General features: G+C 36.7%; 1 protein-coding gene across 4 annotated transcripts in view; it reads left to right on the top strand.

Annotated features, from left to right (window-relative positions):
* Positions 1 to 20,546, top strand: part of LOC105389384 (protein spire) — a 137,910-nt gene that overhangs the window by 93,842 nt on the left and 23,522 nt on the right. For all 4 annotated transcript variants that reach the window (XM_048629412.1, XM_048629405.1, XM_048629415.1 and 1 more), the window contains exons 5-7: positions 1,746 to 1,949; positions 7,966 to 8,138; positions 8,592 to 8,770. In XM_048629412.1, the coding sequence (XP_048485369.1) occupies positions 1,746 to 1,949; positions 7,966 to 8,138; positions 8,592 to 8,770 (556 nt within the window). The remainder of the gene's footprint in view (positions 1 to 1,745; positions 1,950 to 7,965; positions 8,139 to 8,591; positions 8,771 to 20,546) is intronic.

Genomic DNA, 20,546 nt, shown 5'->3' with positions numbered 1-20,546 from the left:
TATAAAAGAGCCTAGATAATTATTCAACGACTCAACTATGATATTTTATAGAGTGCGGCAACGTTAAGTAAATAGTAAAAAAACATAGTTACTGTCTAGTTGCATTATTATCTAGGCTCTTCAAGTCTCCATACAAACCAAACCTTGACATGATAATCCAACAAAGGAATAATGCCTTAACCGACTTGTATGCCCAAAATACATTGGCCTAATAAACCTACCTCACTCTCATTATACCGGCGGTAATCATTATAACGAATGGGTGTAGTGAGGTCGAATGTACAGATTTACAGTGTGAAATATAAAATATATTATGTACTACTGTATGTACTATATCTATCATAGATAGGATCAGTAGTTCAATCTGGCTGTTCCACACTAAAACCCTTGAAGAAGAAGAATTTCATTTACGCCCACCCAGAATCGCTTAGTTATTCTCTTTAATACATTGCAACCATGTGCTAGAAAACAGCGTTAGTAATAAACTGTGTTACCTACCAATAAAACATTAATACAGCCGTTAAAATCACCGTCAAATTTAATACCTGGGACGGTTTCGTAACTGACAAATAATGTTAGTAATTTGACCCAAATAACGAGAGTCACAGTGCATTGCTATCTGACATGCAAATAACCACTCGGCTGTGCGTTTCTAGTTACTATCGACCTTCGGACACTACTGGGTTAACAACCTGTGCAATATATCCCTAAAATCATAGAAAGATCTTTGTGGGATTGATGGGTTTGAATTTTAAATCAGTTTTTTGGCATCAGCCGTAACCTCTATATGTTTATTGTGTATGTTTTTTGCGGTTCCCCATAACCGTGAGGGAGAAAAATCAAAAAGGGAATTAAGGTGCACGTCCTAAGACTCCCATATCCAATGGAACCTACCAATATACATAATATACCTAACCTATGTGGTAATATATATATCTGCTTATACATATATTGCTCGTATAAAACGCAGTGCCTTCAGTGTTGGCCACCACCACGCTCCATTTATCAATCAGAACTTATAATTAAATGTACCGAAGTCATTCTTACAGGGTATAAGTTTTAAAACAACACTTTCAGGCTTTAAATAACTCAAGAACCTGCCAATTAGTTTGTATGGTGAGTCTCCCGCAATCTGGAGGGTTACTCTACCTTAGCATCAAACGGAAAACGAGAGATGTCACGCAATCAGCACGTTTAATATAACGCGAGAAGAGTCGTGTTTAGTGCGGTAGCTTTGAAACAACGCTTGTTGTAAGCTGCAGTGACCCCGCTGAGCTTTAATGAACAGTTTTCAACGATTTAATTACGAGCAAATCTGTGAGGGGCTGACAGGCGAATGATGTATTGAATGCTTTAATTGTATTGCACATGTTTTCTTGTTGTTTTGCTTAATTCCGCGAATATTGTAGCGATCATTTTGGCCGCATAGGGAGTTTCATACAGGCTGTTGCCGAAAGGAACCTAATTTTGATGTAATTTGGCAGTTAATTCAAAACTACATGATAATCTTTTATGGCTAAGTAAAGCTCGTAAGAAAAGCTAGTTTCCTTAAAAATGGATTTCCCGTGTAAGATAAAAACTCTTTTGCCTTCATTACCTAGTACACTCACGAGCAGTGAAAACCTTCTACCTGCCATCGACGTTCCAAAATATGTCACTGGAGCTTTTTTATTGCCTGTGTAAGTCGTGAATCTATTTAACATGCGATTCCCCAATTCCTAACCCATATCGTTCCTCCATTCCAGCGCTGCACGTGGCACTGCGGCGGCGGCGGGCGGTGCGCGCGCGAGGCTGCGCAGGCGCACTACCGCGCCGTGTGCCGTGCGCTGGTGGCCGAGGCGCTCGAGCTGGTCAGCTTCCTCGCCCGAGTCAAGGCTGGAGGGGCGAAGGACCTGGGGGCGGCGGATGATTCCGCACTGCACCTGGACACGCTACAGTTTTCTGACTGGGTAATTGTTTGTTTTTTTAATACTTTAATGCGCAAATAGTAAAATAAGTGTACTGTGGAGGTGGATTGAGGAGGGTTAATGAATTTTCTACCAGTTAACCCACAGGAAAATTATGATATGGTTTTTAATAAAATTATGAGGTGCCCAAACTGAGCGTCGCTAAATGGTCCATACGTTTATCGTTTTACTCGAAATTCAGAAGATTAAGAATCTATAAAGAGTTAAGTTTATAGATAATCGAGGTAAAGCACACACGCAGCCTGCTGCTGATGTTCATTGAATATCCGTTGTGTTGTAGGCACTTTGCTTAGTCGAATACCTATCTAAATTACAAACTACATCTTGTACATTTATCAAAAGTGACATGTTGCAATCTCTAGCCTACAGATGTTATCAATCAATCAATCTGTCTAGTTTAACGCACATATTCTGTTCACAATAGTTTTTTAACAATGTATAACATATACTATCAAAATGTTAATAGGATTAGAAGCAAAACCACCGATGTCTTTCTGAATATATTAAATAGTAATTATGATTGTATTTGCCTTACCGAGACTAATTTAAATAGCAGTGTTTTTGACGGAGAAGTACTTGATGACCGATATAATGTGTTTAGGAGGGATCGCTACACATCAACAATCAGTAAATCTGAAGGTGGAGGCGTGTTAATAGCAGTTCAAAAGCACTTAAATGTTATACAACACCAAGGTCTGAGTAGTGAAATTGAAGATATATGGATAACTATCCTCCCTAACTCTCCAACTATCAAAAAAATTAACTTATATGTTTGTTACCTACCCCCTGATCTTTCTTATGATAAATCACTGTCGTTCTATAATAAATTACAGAATAATTTACTTGATCGGTGCGCCTCGGATATCAACTTAATAATAGGAGACTTCAACATACCAACTCTATCTTGGCATAAAGAGTCAAATTCTTCAAATATATTAAACCCCTCAAGTCCTTCTGATTTTAGATCTAATCTTTTACTTAGTACTTTATCTCTTTGTAATTTGTTCCAATTCAATAACATATCCAACAAAAATGGCCGATGGCTTGATCTGGTTCTGTCTAATGAAGAGTCTGTTACAGTCACTGAAACGGATCCAATCTCCAAAGTAGATAGACACCACCCCCCTCTTTTAATCGAATTAAATCATATCTCATTACCCCCTAAAGGCATTAAACCTAAAAAACGATTTCGCTTAAATTTTGAAAAAGCAGACTATAATAAAATACGTTCTGAACTAGCAACGATTGACTGGAATGATGTACTGTCTGATGATGACATTGATTCAGCCGTAGAATCTTTTTACGAAGTAATACATAACACCATTATCAAATATACGCCCCTTAGCAAAGATGACTCTCACATATATCCAGTCTGGTTTAGTCCTTCTCTGAAACACTGCTTGAATGAAAAACTTAAATACCACAGGCTGTATAAAAAGTACGGCAATCCAAGGGACTATGATACGTATTCTTTGCTTCGTACCAGGGCTAAAACATTAATTAAATCATGTTACAAACAATTTATTGATTCTACAGAAGCTTCCTTAGAAAACAACATTAAGTCTTTTTGGAGGTTCATTAACAATAGAAAAGGTAAAAAGACTTTACCTCCTAGTATGCATCTTGGTGATAAAACTGCGTCAGATAGCCAGGGTATTACTGAACTCTTATCCGAATACTTTACATCTGTCTTTGAAAAAACAGACTTACCTATTCCGGAATTTCAGCTGAAAACAATTATAAACGACACTTTATCTACAATTAAATTATGTGAATTTGAAGTCATTAATAAAATCAAAACTCTAGATCCTAATAAAGGCGCAGGGCCCGACGGCATTCCTTCTAAACTCATTGTAAATTGCTGTGATCAGTTGTCTTATCCCCTTACCTTACTATTTAACCGCTCGCTTAAAATTGGAGTTTTTCCATCATGCTGGAAGTTGGCTCATGTTGTGCCTATACACAAGGCTGGCGATAGCACCAATTGTGAAAACTACAGACCAATTAGTATTTTATCCTGCATCGCCAAGTTATTTGAATCGCTCGTATATGATATATTCTTTAGTCACGTTAAGCCTTACTTGCATGAACAGCAGCATGGTTTTGTTAAAGGTAAATCCATTTTGAGTAATCTCCTGGAGTATAGAGACTACCTGTCTTCAGCGTTTAATGAAAGAGGACAAGTGGACTCCATATACACCGATTTTAAAAAAGCATTTGATAAAGTTAATCATTCTTTGCTCTGTGTCAAATTGTCGTGTTATGGAGTCCATGGTAGCCTTCTTCGTTGGGTGAAATCATATCTACACAAAAGAAGCCAGTTGGTTGCTCTGGGGGGTTACAAATCCTCACCCGTTTTAATAGATTCCGGGGTTCCACAAGGATCTCATTTAGGCCCCTTATTTTTCGTAATTTTTATTAACGACCTCATAGATAGGTTATCGTGTAGGTGTCTCTTGTATGCAGATGACCTAAAAGTATTTCATAGCATCAAAACAGACTTTGACTGTACCCTGCTACAAAATGACGCTGATACGATATCAGAATGGTGTAATGCAAACTTTATGCACCTCAATGTGCGTAAATGTTGCATTATAACATTTACTAATAAAAAAAGTCACATCAAATATGATTACGCGATAGAGGGCCAGACTTTGGAACGTAAAACTGTCGTGAAGGATCTTGGAATCCTTTTTGACAATAAACTTACATTTAGAGATCACTATGACTATATAATTAACAAAGCGTATAGTATGCTGGGGTTCATAGTTAGGTCGTCAAAAGGCTTTAAAAATCCTCACAGCTTCATCTATCTCTACAATGCCATTGTCCGCAGCACGCTTGAGTATGGCTCTACTATATGGTCACCAAATTACGAGATACACTCCAAAAGGATTGAAGGTGTGCAAAGAAAAATGCTAAGGATTGTAAGTCACAAATCGGGCTATGGCCGTAGCTTGTCATCCTATAATGAAAGAATGACAACATTTAATGTAACGCCCCTTTATATTCGTCGGAAACAGCATGATATAATAAACCTTCACAAAATTATACATTCCTTTATAAACTCTCCCAACTTGATCTCCTTAATTAGATTTAACGCAAAACCCAACCTCCGTCATCCTAAACCATTCCATATCCAAAGTTGTAACAATAATATATCTTTTTTCAATCCAATTGTAAGAATGTGCCGTCTGTATAATGACTTTGCCTGCTCTAAAGATTGTGATGTTGATGTCTTCGATCCAAGAGTATATAAATTTAAAACGCTAGTTCGAAGCTTAAAACTTGAATAATTACTTGTATAATATAGATTTACTATTATTTAATTTTGTATAAGCATTGCTGCTGTATACTTATAAACTTGTGTTAGCTTAAGATTTTCATGATGTGTATACATACCTAGGTAGTTAATCTAGTTCTTAATTATATATATGAATACCTCTTCTCATGTTACGATTAATTGCTGTTTTGTGTACCATATTGTTCAATAAAATAAAATAAATCAACCACAAAGTTCAGATATCCTTAGCTAGATCATTATCTAGCATTCCTTACCGAGTGACCCTAATACAGGATGGTGTCGTATTACCCACGGATCGGTTGCTGCTATGGGAACGTACCTAATATACCTACGTAATTATGTAGCTGATTTTTTAAAACAAAATTTGTAACTATTACGTAAAAACATATTATATATTTAACGCATGACCTACAAATGAATGGTCTCTAACCTAAAATAAATGCTAAAGAGATAGTTTTAGTGCATTAGGTACAGTTGTAAAAGATATATCCAGATGATGTCATTTTAAATATTGTACCGCAGAAACAGCCGACTTTGCCTGTGACTGTCATGTTGCCAATTATTTATCTATCTATACAATACAAACAAACAAGGTTGCTGTCCAGAGCGTCAAAAAGGCACCAGCTCAGCATGTGCTGTACTAGGCAAAACGACAGACAAGGTGCCAGGGCAAGGAAAATGGCGAGTCCAATTTACTTGTAGTCTATACGCAATGTCTTCGGTATCATATTTTGTGAAGTCATGGAGTTTCCTATAGCGATTTATCAAAATGTATAACATATGAAAGTAAGCTGAGTAATAAATGAAAGTAAGGAAATATCTAAAATTTACTGATATAGTATGAAAGTTAGGAACTGGCTTCGCCTATAATTAAATTCTCGTTTGATCGGGGTGCGATAAAGCTAGGATATCAGTTTAACGGTATTACCTCTTGACACTTTTGCTAAGCTTTAAAGCATTAATATAAGTCAAATTACCTTACATAATGATTTATTAATTTATCTACAATTACCTGTGATGTCTTGAACGACACGATTATACAGCGAACAAATGAATGTACTTACCAAGTTTTTCATTTACTTACCTATAATTAATTGTTCGTCTTTCACGTGTCAAAAGAAGGGAATGTTACCATCTACAGTATATTTTTTGAGCTGCAGGATAATTGACAAGCTATTTTGTCTAGTACAATAATTTCCTATAAATAATTCCTCATTCGCAAGCGTTACCCAATAATCTACATTCCTCGCGTCAGATTGCGTGGGAGCGCCGCATAAACAATCCGAATGCAATTTCTCTGACGAATGCAAATTGCTCAAAATAGCTGCTAATGAAATGTGCGTATGCAATATTAATGACAGCCGGCGCCGCACATTCCAGCAATGGCGGCGTTAATTCTATGAGCACATTCAGTGAAGCGTGCTTCATGCGTAAGCGATTATCTAAGGCCTGGGTCTCCTATTTTCGCTGTAGGTCGCGTCCAGCGTCGCTCCGTGGGCCGCGTCACGATGCTCACTATAGAAATGTACTGATGCGGTCTCCCTCACACGCCGACGTTGGCGCGTAGACGTAGTGAACATTGTGACGCGGCCTACGGCGTGACGCTGGACGCGATCTAGGGCGCGTAATAGGAGACCCGGGCCTAAGTGCCTTAAAGCGTCTGCCTACATTATTCTCAGTAAGTATCTACCTAGTAGGCCCTAGTGATTTATACGAATATCGAGCGACTGTTGTCCCCAAATATCGGACAAAATATCGGGCGATATCACACATAAAGCCTTAAACTTAAAATGCGCTTACGAGTAACTCACATTAGTTTTCACTATGTCTGGGGTGCGGAGAACTGAATTTTCAGGACGCTCGTTGTTTTATTCAAACACTTTTCACTTCTTATTCGTTCTCCCTTTATCCTTATCTCAACTACTTATGCATTTAATGCATTTTATAATGTACTAATTTTATACTTACCTTATACTGTGGAAAATTAATTTTGTTATGCCCTCTTGAAATATCGATGTTAAAATAATATGTTTAAATTTTAGTCTAACCGAAGGATATGGAGAGCTTTGCAAGTACGTACAGAGAACAAATGCTGAGCTTTGAATATTGTGACCACCTAGATCAGTCTAGGCTTAGTAACCACATAATTATATGCATGCTGTATATTTTTTTTTGTATTCAATGTACAGGGCGCAATTATTAATTTTTGTTGTAATTTAAGTAAGTAGGTGTTTTTATTTTCGCCTCCTTTTAATTGATCATTATGTTTTAATTGCATGGCAAAAAAAACACTTATAGTTGCATAGATGAAGACAAAATTCTAAACAGACTGGACTCACAATTTCAACAGCTTTTACAAATCGACCTAAGCCTAAAAGTATAGAATGGATTAAGTATTTTTTAACTACGAATTATTTTTATAGCCAAAATCAGCTCTCCAGAATTCCCAGTCAAACTACCAAAAATTTACCCCACATAACCTAACTACTTATGTTAAAACCAAAACAGCCCAACCGACCCCATTTCTCAAAACCACATAGCAAGGACCCCAATTCTCAAAACCACATAGCAAGGGGCCCAATTCTCAAAACCACGTAGCAAGGCGCCCAATTCTCAAAACCACGTAGCAAGGCGCCCAATTCTCAAAACCACCTACCAAAGGGCCCAATTCTCAAACCCACTCTCCATCCACAGGCGCGATTCTGGATGCAAGTCATAGGCGAGCTGCGTATGGGGGTCAAGCTGAAGAAGGTGAGCTACTCGCGGACGCCCATCGAGTACGAGATGACTCCGTACGAGATCCTCATGGACGACATCCGGTCCCGGCGGTACACGCTGAGGAAGGTCGACGGGAATATACCGCAGAAGTGAGTCTTGTTTGCTAGCTATTTTATAATGTTTGCAGGGTGTTGCAAAAGTGGTATGGGAAGTTAGGAAGCCAAATAGGCATTACTGAGAGGGTAATTGTAAGATTTTGAAAATAAATATCTCTCCATATGAAAAAAGTCACGTACCCACAAGATGTTTTGCGGAAACGATTTTTTTTACAACAAATTATCTATGTCATGCAATGTATGCTACAAAATTAATTATCCATATTACATCATTTAAATTGACGATGTTGTCAATGTTGTCATCTTACTTCGACTGTCGCAATGGTAATCACAATAAGGGAAGATGAAACAGAGACACCACTGAACAGTTTTCAAATTTCATTGGCATTTGAGAATTACTAAACGAGATACTTACGTTTCATACTGTTATTTTTAAGTCTCTATCGATTTATTATTTCCAAAATAACCTTATTATTTTGTCATCAGTGTAAAGAAGGACGCGCACGCAATGATTCTCGAGTTCATACGAAGCAGGCCGCCACTCAAGAAGGCCTCTGAGCGCAAACTACCGCCCTTGTGCAGAGAGGTCACTCCCAGGGAACAACTGCTGGCCTCCATCCAGCGCGGCCGCCCGCTCAGGGCTACACCCTACTCTAGGAGATTATGTGAGTACCTTCTTCATTTTACAGGCTTATATTTTTCAGGTAATATTAAGATAATTATAGGTAATTGAAAGAAAACACCAATTTGTCATTAAAATACTCTGTAGGTTACTCTCTAAATCTACGAACGAACGAACAAGAATTGTCACGCAATCGGCACACGTAACACAACGAGATAGAGACGTGGTTCGCGCAGCGTTCCGACACTTCGGAACAACAAATATGCAGCGATAACCACGACTCTATCTTGCTGTATTAGGCTTACCGATTTCGTAGTAGCCCTGCAGTGCCTGACGACAAAAGCATAGCAACGCTTAGTCAATGCGCCTTAGCTTATAGTATGTAGTAAGGCGCAAGGGTTAGAAAATACAGCTATCCATTCCCAACGTAGTCTGAAGACTATTCATATTAAATTAATATCAATTCCATAATTGAGTATTTTATCCTATTCCTTCCAGACGGTTCCTGTTAATCATGACTCACCTCCCTCAATCTCAATCCTCAACCCCAAATTTTAGTATTAATTTAACATATTTTATTTTGTACTTGTGATTTAATTTATACGGTTATAAATATTAATTTCTATTTTATTAATTATTCCTAATAAAAACCATTATGTGTATGTTAAACGAAAACCAGTTTACATTATTTTTTATTCAGTAATTTTTATTGAATCAGCTTTAGCAAAATGTTACTACGTGCATGGTTTGCTTGTCGTAAAAATTTAGGAGCTACAATTTCTTTTAGAAGCTTTTGGAAGCTTTACTATAAGAGGGGTTCGATTATTGAGTATCGCTAGTTCTTTGTTCTTTGCGTACCTGGACTGATAAGTAATCACTGAAATAAGGATTACTAGTACGGTACTAGTAATTTTGGGTGCTAGTAGTACTCAATGAATATCTGAAAAGGAAAGGTAAAATTAGGTAGTAAAGGTTAGCACTATACGGTACGAACAACGATCACATTAACTAGTAAGTAAAAATTGATCTTTGGATTGATATCTAGTGCAGATATATTGTGTGTATCATAGATCCTTATCTATATAAAGAAATCTAAAAATTCTACAGTTTTCATTATAATTGTTCCCTTTCGTTGCAGGATTTTTTGTAGATGTTTAGGTTAGGAATGTTAGGATTGACTTTGATTGAAATTAAATATAAATCACAATAGAAATATATAAAGATGCCACACCCGATTCCGCGTTGTTCTATGAAAGATGCCTATCAATAGTGCTCTAGTTTTCTACAACATCACAATAGATGTCGTGATGCAACATGCGGGCATTATCGCTGCAAGGAGCACGCATTCTGATAGGAATAATCTATTTAATGGCCACTTTCACTACTGGCTCTAGGCCTTCATATTATAGGCTTAGGTATATCTTTATTTACTTGCTAAAACGCTTCTGTAAAAATCTTTCATTCAGGAATTCAAATCATAGTTTTTAAGTCAATGCTTATATTAATTAGAATTAGGGATCGCGAGACCTTACTGCTCAATGTGGGGTTTTACATCATTTATCTAAGATAAGTAATTTTCTGAATACTGTACTGGATTCTTCATATCTATCTTCATCATATCCTAACTAATATTATAAATGCGAAAGTAACTGTGTCTGTCTGTCTGTCTGTCTGTCTGTCTGTCTGTTACTCTTTCACGCCAAAACTACTGAACGGATTTGAATGAAATTTGGTATACATATGGTCTAGACCTTGAGAAAGAACATAGGCTACTTTTTATCCCGGAATTCCTACGGGAAAACTTTTTAAGGCGAAGCGAAGCTCGTGGGAACAGCTAGTACTTACTAAAGCATGGAATGCAGCGCTGTGATTGGCTGAATTGTTTCTGATCAAGACTTCAGTAATCGATAATCATCCTAATCCTAATCCTAACTAATATTATAAATGCGAAAGTAACTGTGTCTGTCTGTCTGTCTGTCTGTCTGTCTGTCTGTCTGTTACTCTTTCACGCCAAAACTACTGAACGGATTTGAATGAAATTTGGTATACATATGGTCTAGACCTTGAGAAAGAACATAGGCTACTTTTTATCCCGGAATTCCCACGGGAAAACTTTTTAAGGCGAAGCGAAGCTCGCCGGAACAGCTAGTATTTTATATTCTCATAACCGACTTACGTGTTTACAAATGAACATTTAATTATGCTTCTAATTAACTCTAGAATGCCGAACAATATGCAATTAATTCTTATAACAATATCCAAACAAACCTAACCAAAGCAAATAAAACATATCAGATTTATCACAGAGTGGTATCACAATAATTGAGCAAAATTATGCATAAATTTTGCTACATGATAATATGATAACCTAATTTTAACTCTGTAAACAAGCTTATAAATGATTTATGTTTATTTATGTTTATGTTCATGATGGTAATATTATTTCTACATGTTGTTAAAAAGGCTAGTAAGCCGAAAGATGGTGACTCAGAGCAGAGCTTTATAAACTTTGTTGGAACGGTAGAGTCTGCTGCCTTCTTAAATGGTAATAAAATGTACTTATCCTATCGATACGATGCCGATGCCTATGCTTACAAAAATGCAACTGGCCGACAGAAAAAAAGAAACATGAATAAAAAAGCAAATGCAATCGGTAATGGCGTGAGCTGGCTGGTAAGAGGCGCTGGGGAAAACGACCAAAGAGGCTGGTTGCATAAACCTGGACATTCGCTCGCCCTATGGCTCGTAAACTGTTTCTGTAAAACTTTGACAGCTAAACTTTGCACAGTCTAAAAGTACATGCGTTCAGTCTAAATTAGCACCTTAAACTGACTTGGGTATTATATAGATAAAAATAAGATATTTAGTGTAAATAAAATGAATGCTACCTTCTCCTAAAGCACCAAGAGGAAAATACTTAAACACATCATATACCTTTTTAATAACGTCTATGCAGATAAATGCCTATTTATACAAGACTAACATATAAATAAATAGAGTTTAAATAAATAAACAGCAGGCTAGTGCATGGCATACGCTACGCTAGTATTAACCAAAATAACGTGTGATAACGTGTGACTTTAATGGCGCCACAAAGGTTGAGAACCTCTCGTTTTCATTGAAGGCGAGTGTTGTGCCCGCGCTTGGCTGTCGGCGCTCCACTCAGTCCACGTTCCACTCCATCGTGCAACGGTTGTCGATGGCCAATAAAAAAAAAACTATTCGAAAATTTTGGCGCGCTATTGACACAGCTGCGAAAACTCTTTTGACGTTGTAGTTTCCTTTTTTTCGGTTAATTTTGTTGTGAAATCGTGCGCTAAGGAATGTGCCTGTAATTGGATTGCAATAAGTGTGTGATTGTCGTAGGGCTTCGCCCTCGACGTGAGGTTGCGGACGCATTGCTTTATACTTTATTCTAATTTAATTTGTGGCCAATTTCATTGACATTTTATTAATAGGAAGTGTTTGCTTGTTTCCGGGGACCGTTGAGTTATTCTGTCTATTAATTGACGTGCGATACGTGTTACAATTAAAAACTTAAACGAAGAACCTACTATGGGAGTGTGTATAGCAACCACGGTGACTATGGACCTTGCCAGTAAGTAACCTGATTTCACTTGTTTTCGAACCTTGTACGTACGTAACTACATACGTAAAATGCTTATCTACGGATGTGAAATATTGATAAGAGATTTTACTCGCTCCATTTACAGAGGCGCGCTTGACTCCTGAAAATGACAAACTACGTATATTGGTAAAACCTCATTCTTACAAAAAAGAAAAGAAGCAGATTAAGAACCTCAAATCGTATCTAATGCGATTTATCTAAGAAAGCGCAAACAATCGATTTGCATTTATCTAATCGTTTATTGCACTTTTTATAGTTTATTGAGAATAAGGTGCCTATAAAGCTATACATAAAGTGAGACCTACTCCCATATAAATGCAGTTTAATTATTTCATATCAGCTTATACATTGTTTTTCTATGTAATATGACTTAAAATGCGAGAAGATATGCTGTATCACTAACGGACAGTTCAGTTCGGTACAGTTTACTTACACGGTGTAAGTAAAGTTACAGTAAAGGGGTGTAAGTTACACCCTTAAAAATAATAAGTTATAGAGCTTAGGTATTCCTCCATTGAACCTTAAAATTATCAGGGTATCACTAGGTTACAGACGACGAAGACTAATGTTAAAGTATTTAACTCATCCAATATAACCAACTTCTGTAGTCAGGTAACAGTTGACGTAAATGTATGACTTTTTTCATTGTTCTGAGTGTCACCCGTGTCACACAAAGTTATTTTTTTTTCCAATCAATGTCCAGATAAGTTATACCTATTCATACTTACCTAGTTCTATTTCAAATTCACGAATAGAGATCAGCCTAGTTTTTTCGTAATGATATTTGTAGCCGTCGTGACCGCGGCGACCGCGACAGTTCACTGAACGGTCCATAGTGACATACAGACTGCAAGACCTATTTTATTTTAACTATATATACCTATACAATATTATTGTTCTGTAGTCCTGCTAAACCGTGCAATGCCATTGAAAGTACTTATATCTTTATCATTCATTTATGAGGGTTATTTTATACCTAATTTGTAATTACGATTTTAACAGTCATGGATTTTATCAACTAAACGGCTTAACAGACTTTGATTCAAAACTTAGAGTAGGTACTTAAGATGAAGTTACCAGACGAAATATAAATCTAATATTTTTTTCAGTCAATGTGCTCTTCTTTGGAATCGTAATAGCTGCCCTGGTGACAGCGATGGACCGCTATACCATAAGAAAGTACTTAATGTATTGCGGTGAAAATCGTATGTGGCTAAAGTAGCTTTCTTTTAAATTACCAATACGTCTAGTTAACTTATGGCTACCTATTCCATATAGCCAGATTTGCAAGTCTGCTCTTGACATCTTAGTACCTATCTGCATCTGCTATGTTACAATAATACCAGTGATTGGGACGTAGAGGTACGCGCAACTTAGTTGTTATTCTGAGGCTGAGGAAAGAAAAAAAGAAGCTATTATTTTTCTTTCCAGCCAGTTTTACAAAAATTGACAAAAAATTCCCAAAGAGGTTGGTGACTAAGAAAATTTTAAAAATAAATAAGGTACAGTTATTCGTTGTAGGGCTGATTGGTTCGTCATTCACTGTGTTGGTCATGGTCCGTGGGTCATGCTGCATCGGTCACTGCTCCTCAGGTGATAATGAAGAGTTGACCTGGATTGTTCAATTTGTGCTGATTTTTGCGTTAGCAACTGCTTTACTACCCTAGGTGATCTGATTTAGTTTTTATTACAGACATAGCATAGTAATAAACAACTGAGCTAATTTGTCAAACAGGCATACCCATACCATTTTGATTAATGTACATCAAATATGATTGAAGTATGTACTGTATAGACTGTAGTAGTTATTAAGTTATAATCCCCATTTAACCCATTGAATACCGTGAAATCAGACACAATACAAACCTATTGTTTTTAACCGCGATATCTCGACAACGGGACGACGCTAACTTATCACATAGTTTGAAGTTTTAATTTATACCTATAATCTTCTTCATAGAATTTCATAATCTAGGACCCTATTCTCGTAGCCTCGGTCCCGTTTCTTGTTCATCTCGAGGGGGGCTATTATGTTGTAATTCTTTACGTTTGCGGTTAATTATATCGCAGTTAGCTTCTTCATAATAAAATAATTGTAGCCTGGGATTCTGGGCAAAGGGACTTTCAACTCTATATTCTTAGAAACAGAGATCTTTTAGATTGTTTTTGCGAGAGTAAGTTGCGAGATTAGTCTAGTCCTACGTTCTCAATTCCCATGTTTTAAACCTTCATAGCATACTTAGGTTACGTTCAGTCATCCCATCATTAGCAGCTGCGACTAAACTAACATCTGTCAAATCTATACAAAGATACAGGGACACCCTGTATATAGTTATAATACCTATGTTATAGTCCGTAAGTCCAATCCAAAGGTATTGTTTTTGACAGCAGCTTATGCTATATTTTACAAAGTATCGGATGGTTGATTGCTAAAGTGCGGTGGCGGTACGGTAGCAGTAGTTGATAAAGCTCACTTTATTATAAGCAGCCACTTGACCGTAAATAACGATACTTGCTATGAAATATCCTAAATCATCATCGGATTTACTTTATTATGCTATCACGAAAAAGATTGCTATCGATTTACTTTTATAAAAGTAATAAATATTTAGCTACTGTACTCAGATATCGATGCCAAGTGTTTGTTAGTATTGCACACAGTTACATCACAATAGAGCATTGATTTTATTTAAAATATCTCTTTGTTATGATTATACCCATGTTGGTACACAAAGATAAAAGGAACTTTTATCTCATTAGCTCATCAGGTAGGTATAGTGCCACAAACTTATCTGTTCCGGTGAGAGCGAACTAAATTGGTCCATATAATCTATGTCAATATGAAATTCATTAGTACAGTAAGTAATGAGGTATGGACCAATTTAGTTCGCTCTCACCGGAACAGATAAGTTTGTGGCACTATAACTATGTTTGTTCTTCAATAATGAATTGTATTGTCTATGCAATGGCATGCCCAGCATTCTAGCATGACAGGGAAAGTGATAGTAACAATCGTAGGCAGTAATCGGTGTTGCGTGAAATGTCATGTTACATTGTAATCTCGAGAACTGATAGTTTCCCATATTACTAGTTTTTTCTTCGATGACTTTGTTTGATCTGTCGGTTTTACGGAAATCGATAAATGCATACGTGTTTTTTGTTATGGGAAGACACGGATTAACATGGCTTAGTGTTTGTTAAATGGTTTTTGTGTGTGTGAGTGAATTCGTAGATATTCAGATGGAGCTGATTAAATGTTTAAAGTAATTGTCTTCTTCCTTTCTTTCTGCTTCTTTCTTTCAGCATTATATACTACGATCTAGTTTCTCATTTCAACTAATCTACCTTTCATGAGGCTTGGCTCAGAATATGAATCAGACTTGGTCCCGCCATTTTTACGCACACGTCAATTTAACCAACTATAGCGCCGCATTCCATACTTAAGTTGTGCTTAACTAGATATTATTAAGTGAGAAACTGTCCATACAAAGCTCAATATAAGTTAAGTACATAAAGAAGTTGACATTTAAAACCTGCACCACTACAATATTTATTCTAGATCCGTGACGGTGAGTGTTGATTATAGCCTTGTCCAGCATTATACAGATAAATAAATGAATGATGATAATATTCTTTTATGAGGCATGTCATTGTAAATTGTAAACACTTACATTTAGTGCCTGTTAGAAGATGTCTGGTTAAAAGTTATAGGTATTTAAATAAAATTCATGTAGAGTCTACAACTACATGTAACTAGAGACTGTTAATTAAAACGTAATATCGAGAGTGTCAGAAGACTTTAAATAATCTTTATCCAGACATTGTGAAATAAGTAGTTAGTGATGCAGTATTGATTATGTTCTCAATTCCTCCACCTCTCATAAATAAGTTATTTTTCATTTAACCTTCGATGGAATCGAAACCTTCTTAATCTTTTTAAATATCTATTAAAACTTAACTATGTACAACAATTAATATAAAGTGTGTGTGTATCAGTGTGAATAAGTAAACTTTCGGTTATATGAAACTTTATAAATGGACGAAAATCTAAGTGGGGTAAGGACGGACGGCACTCGCTCCAACGTTTGAGGTCCAAACACAGATATTTTTGGGCTTGTGGCCAACTAGGTTAATAGTGGAGTTATTATGCTATGCGTGTATGTGTGGTTTACTTTTTACTCTGTTTTATAACCGTTTTTAAGTTATTTCCATTTTTAGCACATGAAGTTGTGCATGAATGGAAACAATGCATTTAAAAGTTGTTAATTCAAATCTTATTTGGGTTGGGTTATATAAGTTTGACTGAGCTTTAATTCAACAAGCTTTAATAAGCTTTAAGGAGATTTTTTTAAACATACGTATCATTAAATGAATCTATATTTTACTTCCTTCACAAACCACTCCTCCTTCCTTATAACATCTAGGCTAGACCTTTGAAAGCTCTGGCAACCTGTTCCAAGTTATGTTGACACTCTTGACCATTCCCGTCAGTTTCCTCACTAGCTCCAAGGCTACGTTCTCGGCCTCAGGGCTGCAACCTACTCGCATTGTACTCCAAATAGCCTTCCTTATCGCGGGAAAATCTATACACCAGTCATTCTCCTCTAGACCCCTAGTCTTATACACACTGCATTGAAACATGAACTTTATGCGTTAGCTGTAGAGGAGACTTAAAGTGTGGTTGGAACCGTTGTATGTGGGACATAAGCTATAGTGAATCCTACACTCGATTGCAAGTTGCAATTGTGTTGGGCTCTTGTTAGGTCAGCTCAGCTCTCTATATGATGGCTAGTTTTGAAACCTTGTAACTTTGGCTTTGTGTTTAGTGTATTAATTGTACTGACATTTTGCTGTTCAATAAAAATATTTAGTGGCTGCAAGGCCATTAAATTGCATTCTATTTATAGATTGAATACTGGTATTAAAAATAATTAAGCTCAATGATAACGATATAACGAGAATGATCGATACAGATTCGTTTTGGTCTGGATATTGTAGGTATTTAAATAGTGAATTTATATATTCTACTCGTACTACCCTACTTATATCAATAAGTATATTATATACAGTACAAGTTTATTTTCACAATAAATTTTACTTACAGTCAGTTGCTGAAAGACTGAAAGTTATATTGAAATTGCCTGAAAAATAGAATAATTCATCTGAAAACTAAGGTTACCAAGAAAGAAGTGTAGCATAGTCGGTAGTTCGTATAAAATAAGTGCAGAAGCCAGTGACACTGGGCGTAAGACTGGGTGCAATAATTACTGAATAACAAATTATCTCCCAGTGTCCTCGGGTTAGACACCCTCTTACCTTCTGACAAATAGCTGGTAGTGACAGGATGAGGAAGGCCGAGGACACTGTAGTGGTCGTTGGGAGAGATAAGACACAAAATAAGAATCGTTTTAGGTTGATACTTGGCCTTTTAGAAACAGACGGTCATCCTGAATCTTATTACTTATCAAATTTGGTGGTAGGTATTTATTTTAATATCATGAAACTATTTTTGTCCAAAAATAACTTTGAATCTCGGCTGAGCCGGCTTCTGACAGGTCTGAAAATAAATTACATTTGGGGGCGGGCGGGCTCGCTCTGACGTCACAAAACAATGACGTAGGTACCTAATCTTTACAAAACTTTCAGTTTCTATTTACACCAAGACTAGGACTAGGAGGACAAAATCTTAAATACAACATAAAAAATCATGAATTTTTACAGTCATGCTAAAAGCATAGAATCTCATATTGTAGCTATTGGTACGTGTAGAATCATCCCCCTGCTCTTTTCCCTTTATAAAAGTTAAACTTTACAGCGCATGCGTGAACTCGCCACCCCCGACGATCCAATATGGCGACGAGCGCCAAAGATCGAGCACGCGTTTACTAAACCTCAGAACAAGAACCAAAATAAAATTAGACAAATTTTACTAAATAAAATCTACATAGTGAATTAAGTTAAAGAAGCTATTTTTAAAGTTAGTGGGTACGTTTAAATACTAAATTTATGTGTGGTGCAAGGATATTTTAGTCCTACGACGCAGTGTGTTGTGAAACAAAATATTGAAACAGTGTTACCTTGAGGGACTGCGTTACGCGGATCAGATGTTCGATTAAATTTCTGGACTGTGCTCAACTTTTTGCCACCTAGCTAAAATATTATTAAACTACTAGTGTAATTTTAGTGTGTTAAAATTTTATTAAAATTGTTAACCGTGCGTAATACGTAACACACACGTCAACTAGAACTCTGACCTTTCACCTATTAAACTTTCGCTCTACCCGGCCAACCCTTGGCTTTCTCTGGCCAACGCTTGGCCAACTCGGCCAAGGTCACCGTCAAGCTGCGCCGCTCCAGGGTGTCCCCGGCGGCGCTGCTGCTGGGCACGCGGCCCGTGTCGGGGCTCGTGGAACCTACCAGGAGCCCAGAGGAGTCGGGGCTGGACGTCGCACAAGACAAGGCGTATTGGGGCAGCGTGGCGACCACGGCTAACTGTAAGCTCTTTGCGTGTTCTGGTGCCTTGGTACTTTTTGATGAGACTGTGTTAATAATTGCATTAAATAGTGGGTTAAGAAAAAAAATCATAATTCTTTCACTACCTACGTAAGTAGGTAAAACGAATATTTATTTTATGGTTCTGTTTTACCTCAGCTCTTTAATATAGAATAATACCTCGCTACGTTCGATTTAAATTAAAAGCGCAATGTGATACTGCCGCTGGCCATCCGCAGATAGAAATAAATGTGTTTACTTCCGTTTCTATCCATTACTGCGTTGTTCTTTATATCAATCTCATGAAAATAACTATAGCTGAACACAAAAGAGTAGAGATTAATGTTTTTGGAACTAAACAGATTTAAACCTGGCAATTAAAAAAAACTTGTGATTTGTGGTCTGTTTCTATGGTTTGAATGTCAAACTCGCCCTGTTCCTGTATAAACAAATCGAATTTTGCTTAATTTTGGAGTTTTGTGGATTGTTGAGTTTGTTCACGAAGTGAAAATGAATAAAACCATTCGCAGCGAAGCTAGACAGATGATTTACAGCGTTTACCTACGATGTTTGGCGGAGAATGAGGCTGGAGAAGTATTAGTCAATATATACGATGTTTATGAAAGAGCAGCGTTTTATACTGGTGAGTAGGTACTTAATTTCTAACCATTAACATACATTGCTTATAGTTCTTGTAAAAAAGTACTATTTTGATGTAATAGAATGCCTTTCAATGTGTATTTGTTATTCTTATAGAGGTTAGAAAATACTAGTGTCAAACGTTACATGACATCAGGGTCTGGATGCTAATGTTGTTAAAACATCAGGTCTAGATACTTTTTTACTAACCCCCGACTCAAAAGGGGTATCGATAAGTTTTACAGCTGTAGGTGTCTATGTGTGTCGGTCTCTCCGTGTTAAGAGTACCTATTGTAAAAATATGTGTAAGAATATGTAGAGTCGGTATAAATTCCCCAGACATAATAATTTGCAAGTCACTGCTTTTCTGACCAATTAAATAATTTGTTGCAGGAAAATCGGTAAACACAGTTTTAGAAGAATTGCCGGGGCACATTTGAACTTTTTCCTGAGCAAGAAAAAACTGTAATAAAATATCGATGTGTGATACTATCACTTTTCTCCTATAGTAATTACATAATGGTATAACCAACACGTGTTTCAGTGCAAAAAATACATTATGAAATACACAATGAAATAAAAGTTACAGTTGATTTGATTTAATGAAATTCATTCAAGACTGCCCCCCTCTACCCTCTTAACATAAACCTCCCCAAAAAGTGGCATTTTATAATTAGTAAATATTTGAAACATTTCTCGTTTTGATTTTTTCTGCTAAAGTATCGTGATACTTTTGTCCGTTTTCTATACTATAATAGTGTGGCCACTTTCTTAGATTGCCACGCCCTCAATTATTCTCTACTCTTTTATGTTCAGCTATAGTGCACTAGTAGTGAAACGCTTGTCATGTTTTTTTTTAGATAAGTACCTAGACACGACAATTAATATAGGAATATACCAACCTACGCAAGGCCTCTAATCGTCTAGACTCTAGAAGAACGAAGAATCTGTAGACTTTGCCAAGTACTTATTGTTGTGATTAACAACATTATGAATTATTCACCCCTGTCAGTACCAAAGTGGTCTGGGCATTGTATGAGTCACTGCAGTTAGGGTGCGC

This window comes from Plutella xylostella, chromosome 4 (genome assembly GCF_932276165.1).
Source record: "Plutella xylostella chromosome 4, ilPluXylo3.1, whole genome shotgun sequence".
Taxonomy (NCBI): domain Eukaryota; kingdom Metazoa; phylum Arthropoda; class Insecta; order Lepidoptera; family Plutellidae; genus Plutella; species Plutella xylostella.
Note: the sequence above shows the minus strand (reverse complement) of the source record. Positions and strands in the feature narration are given on the sequence as shown.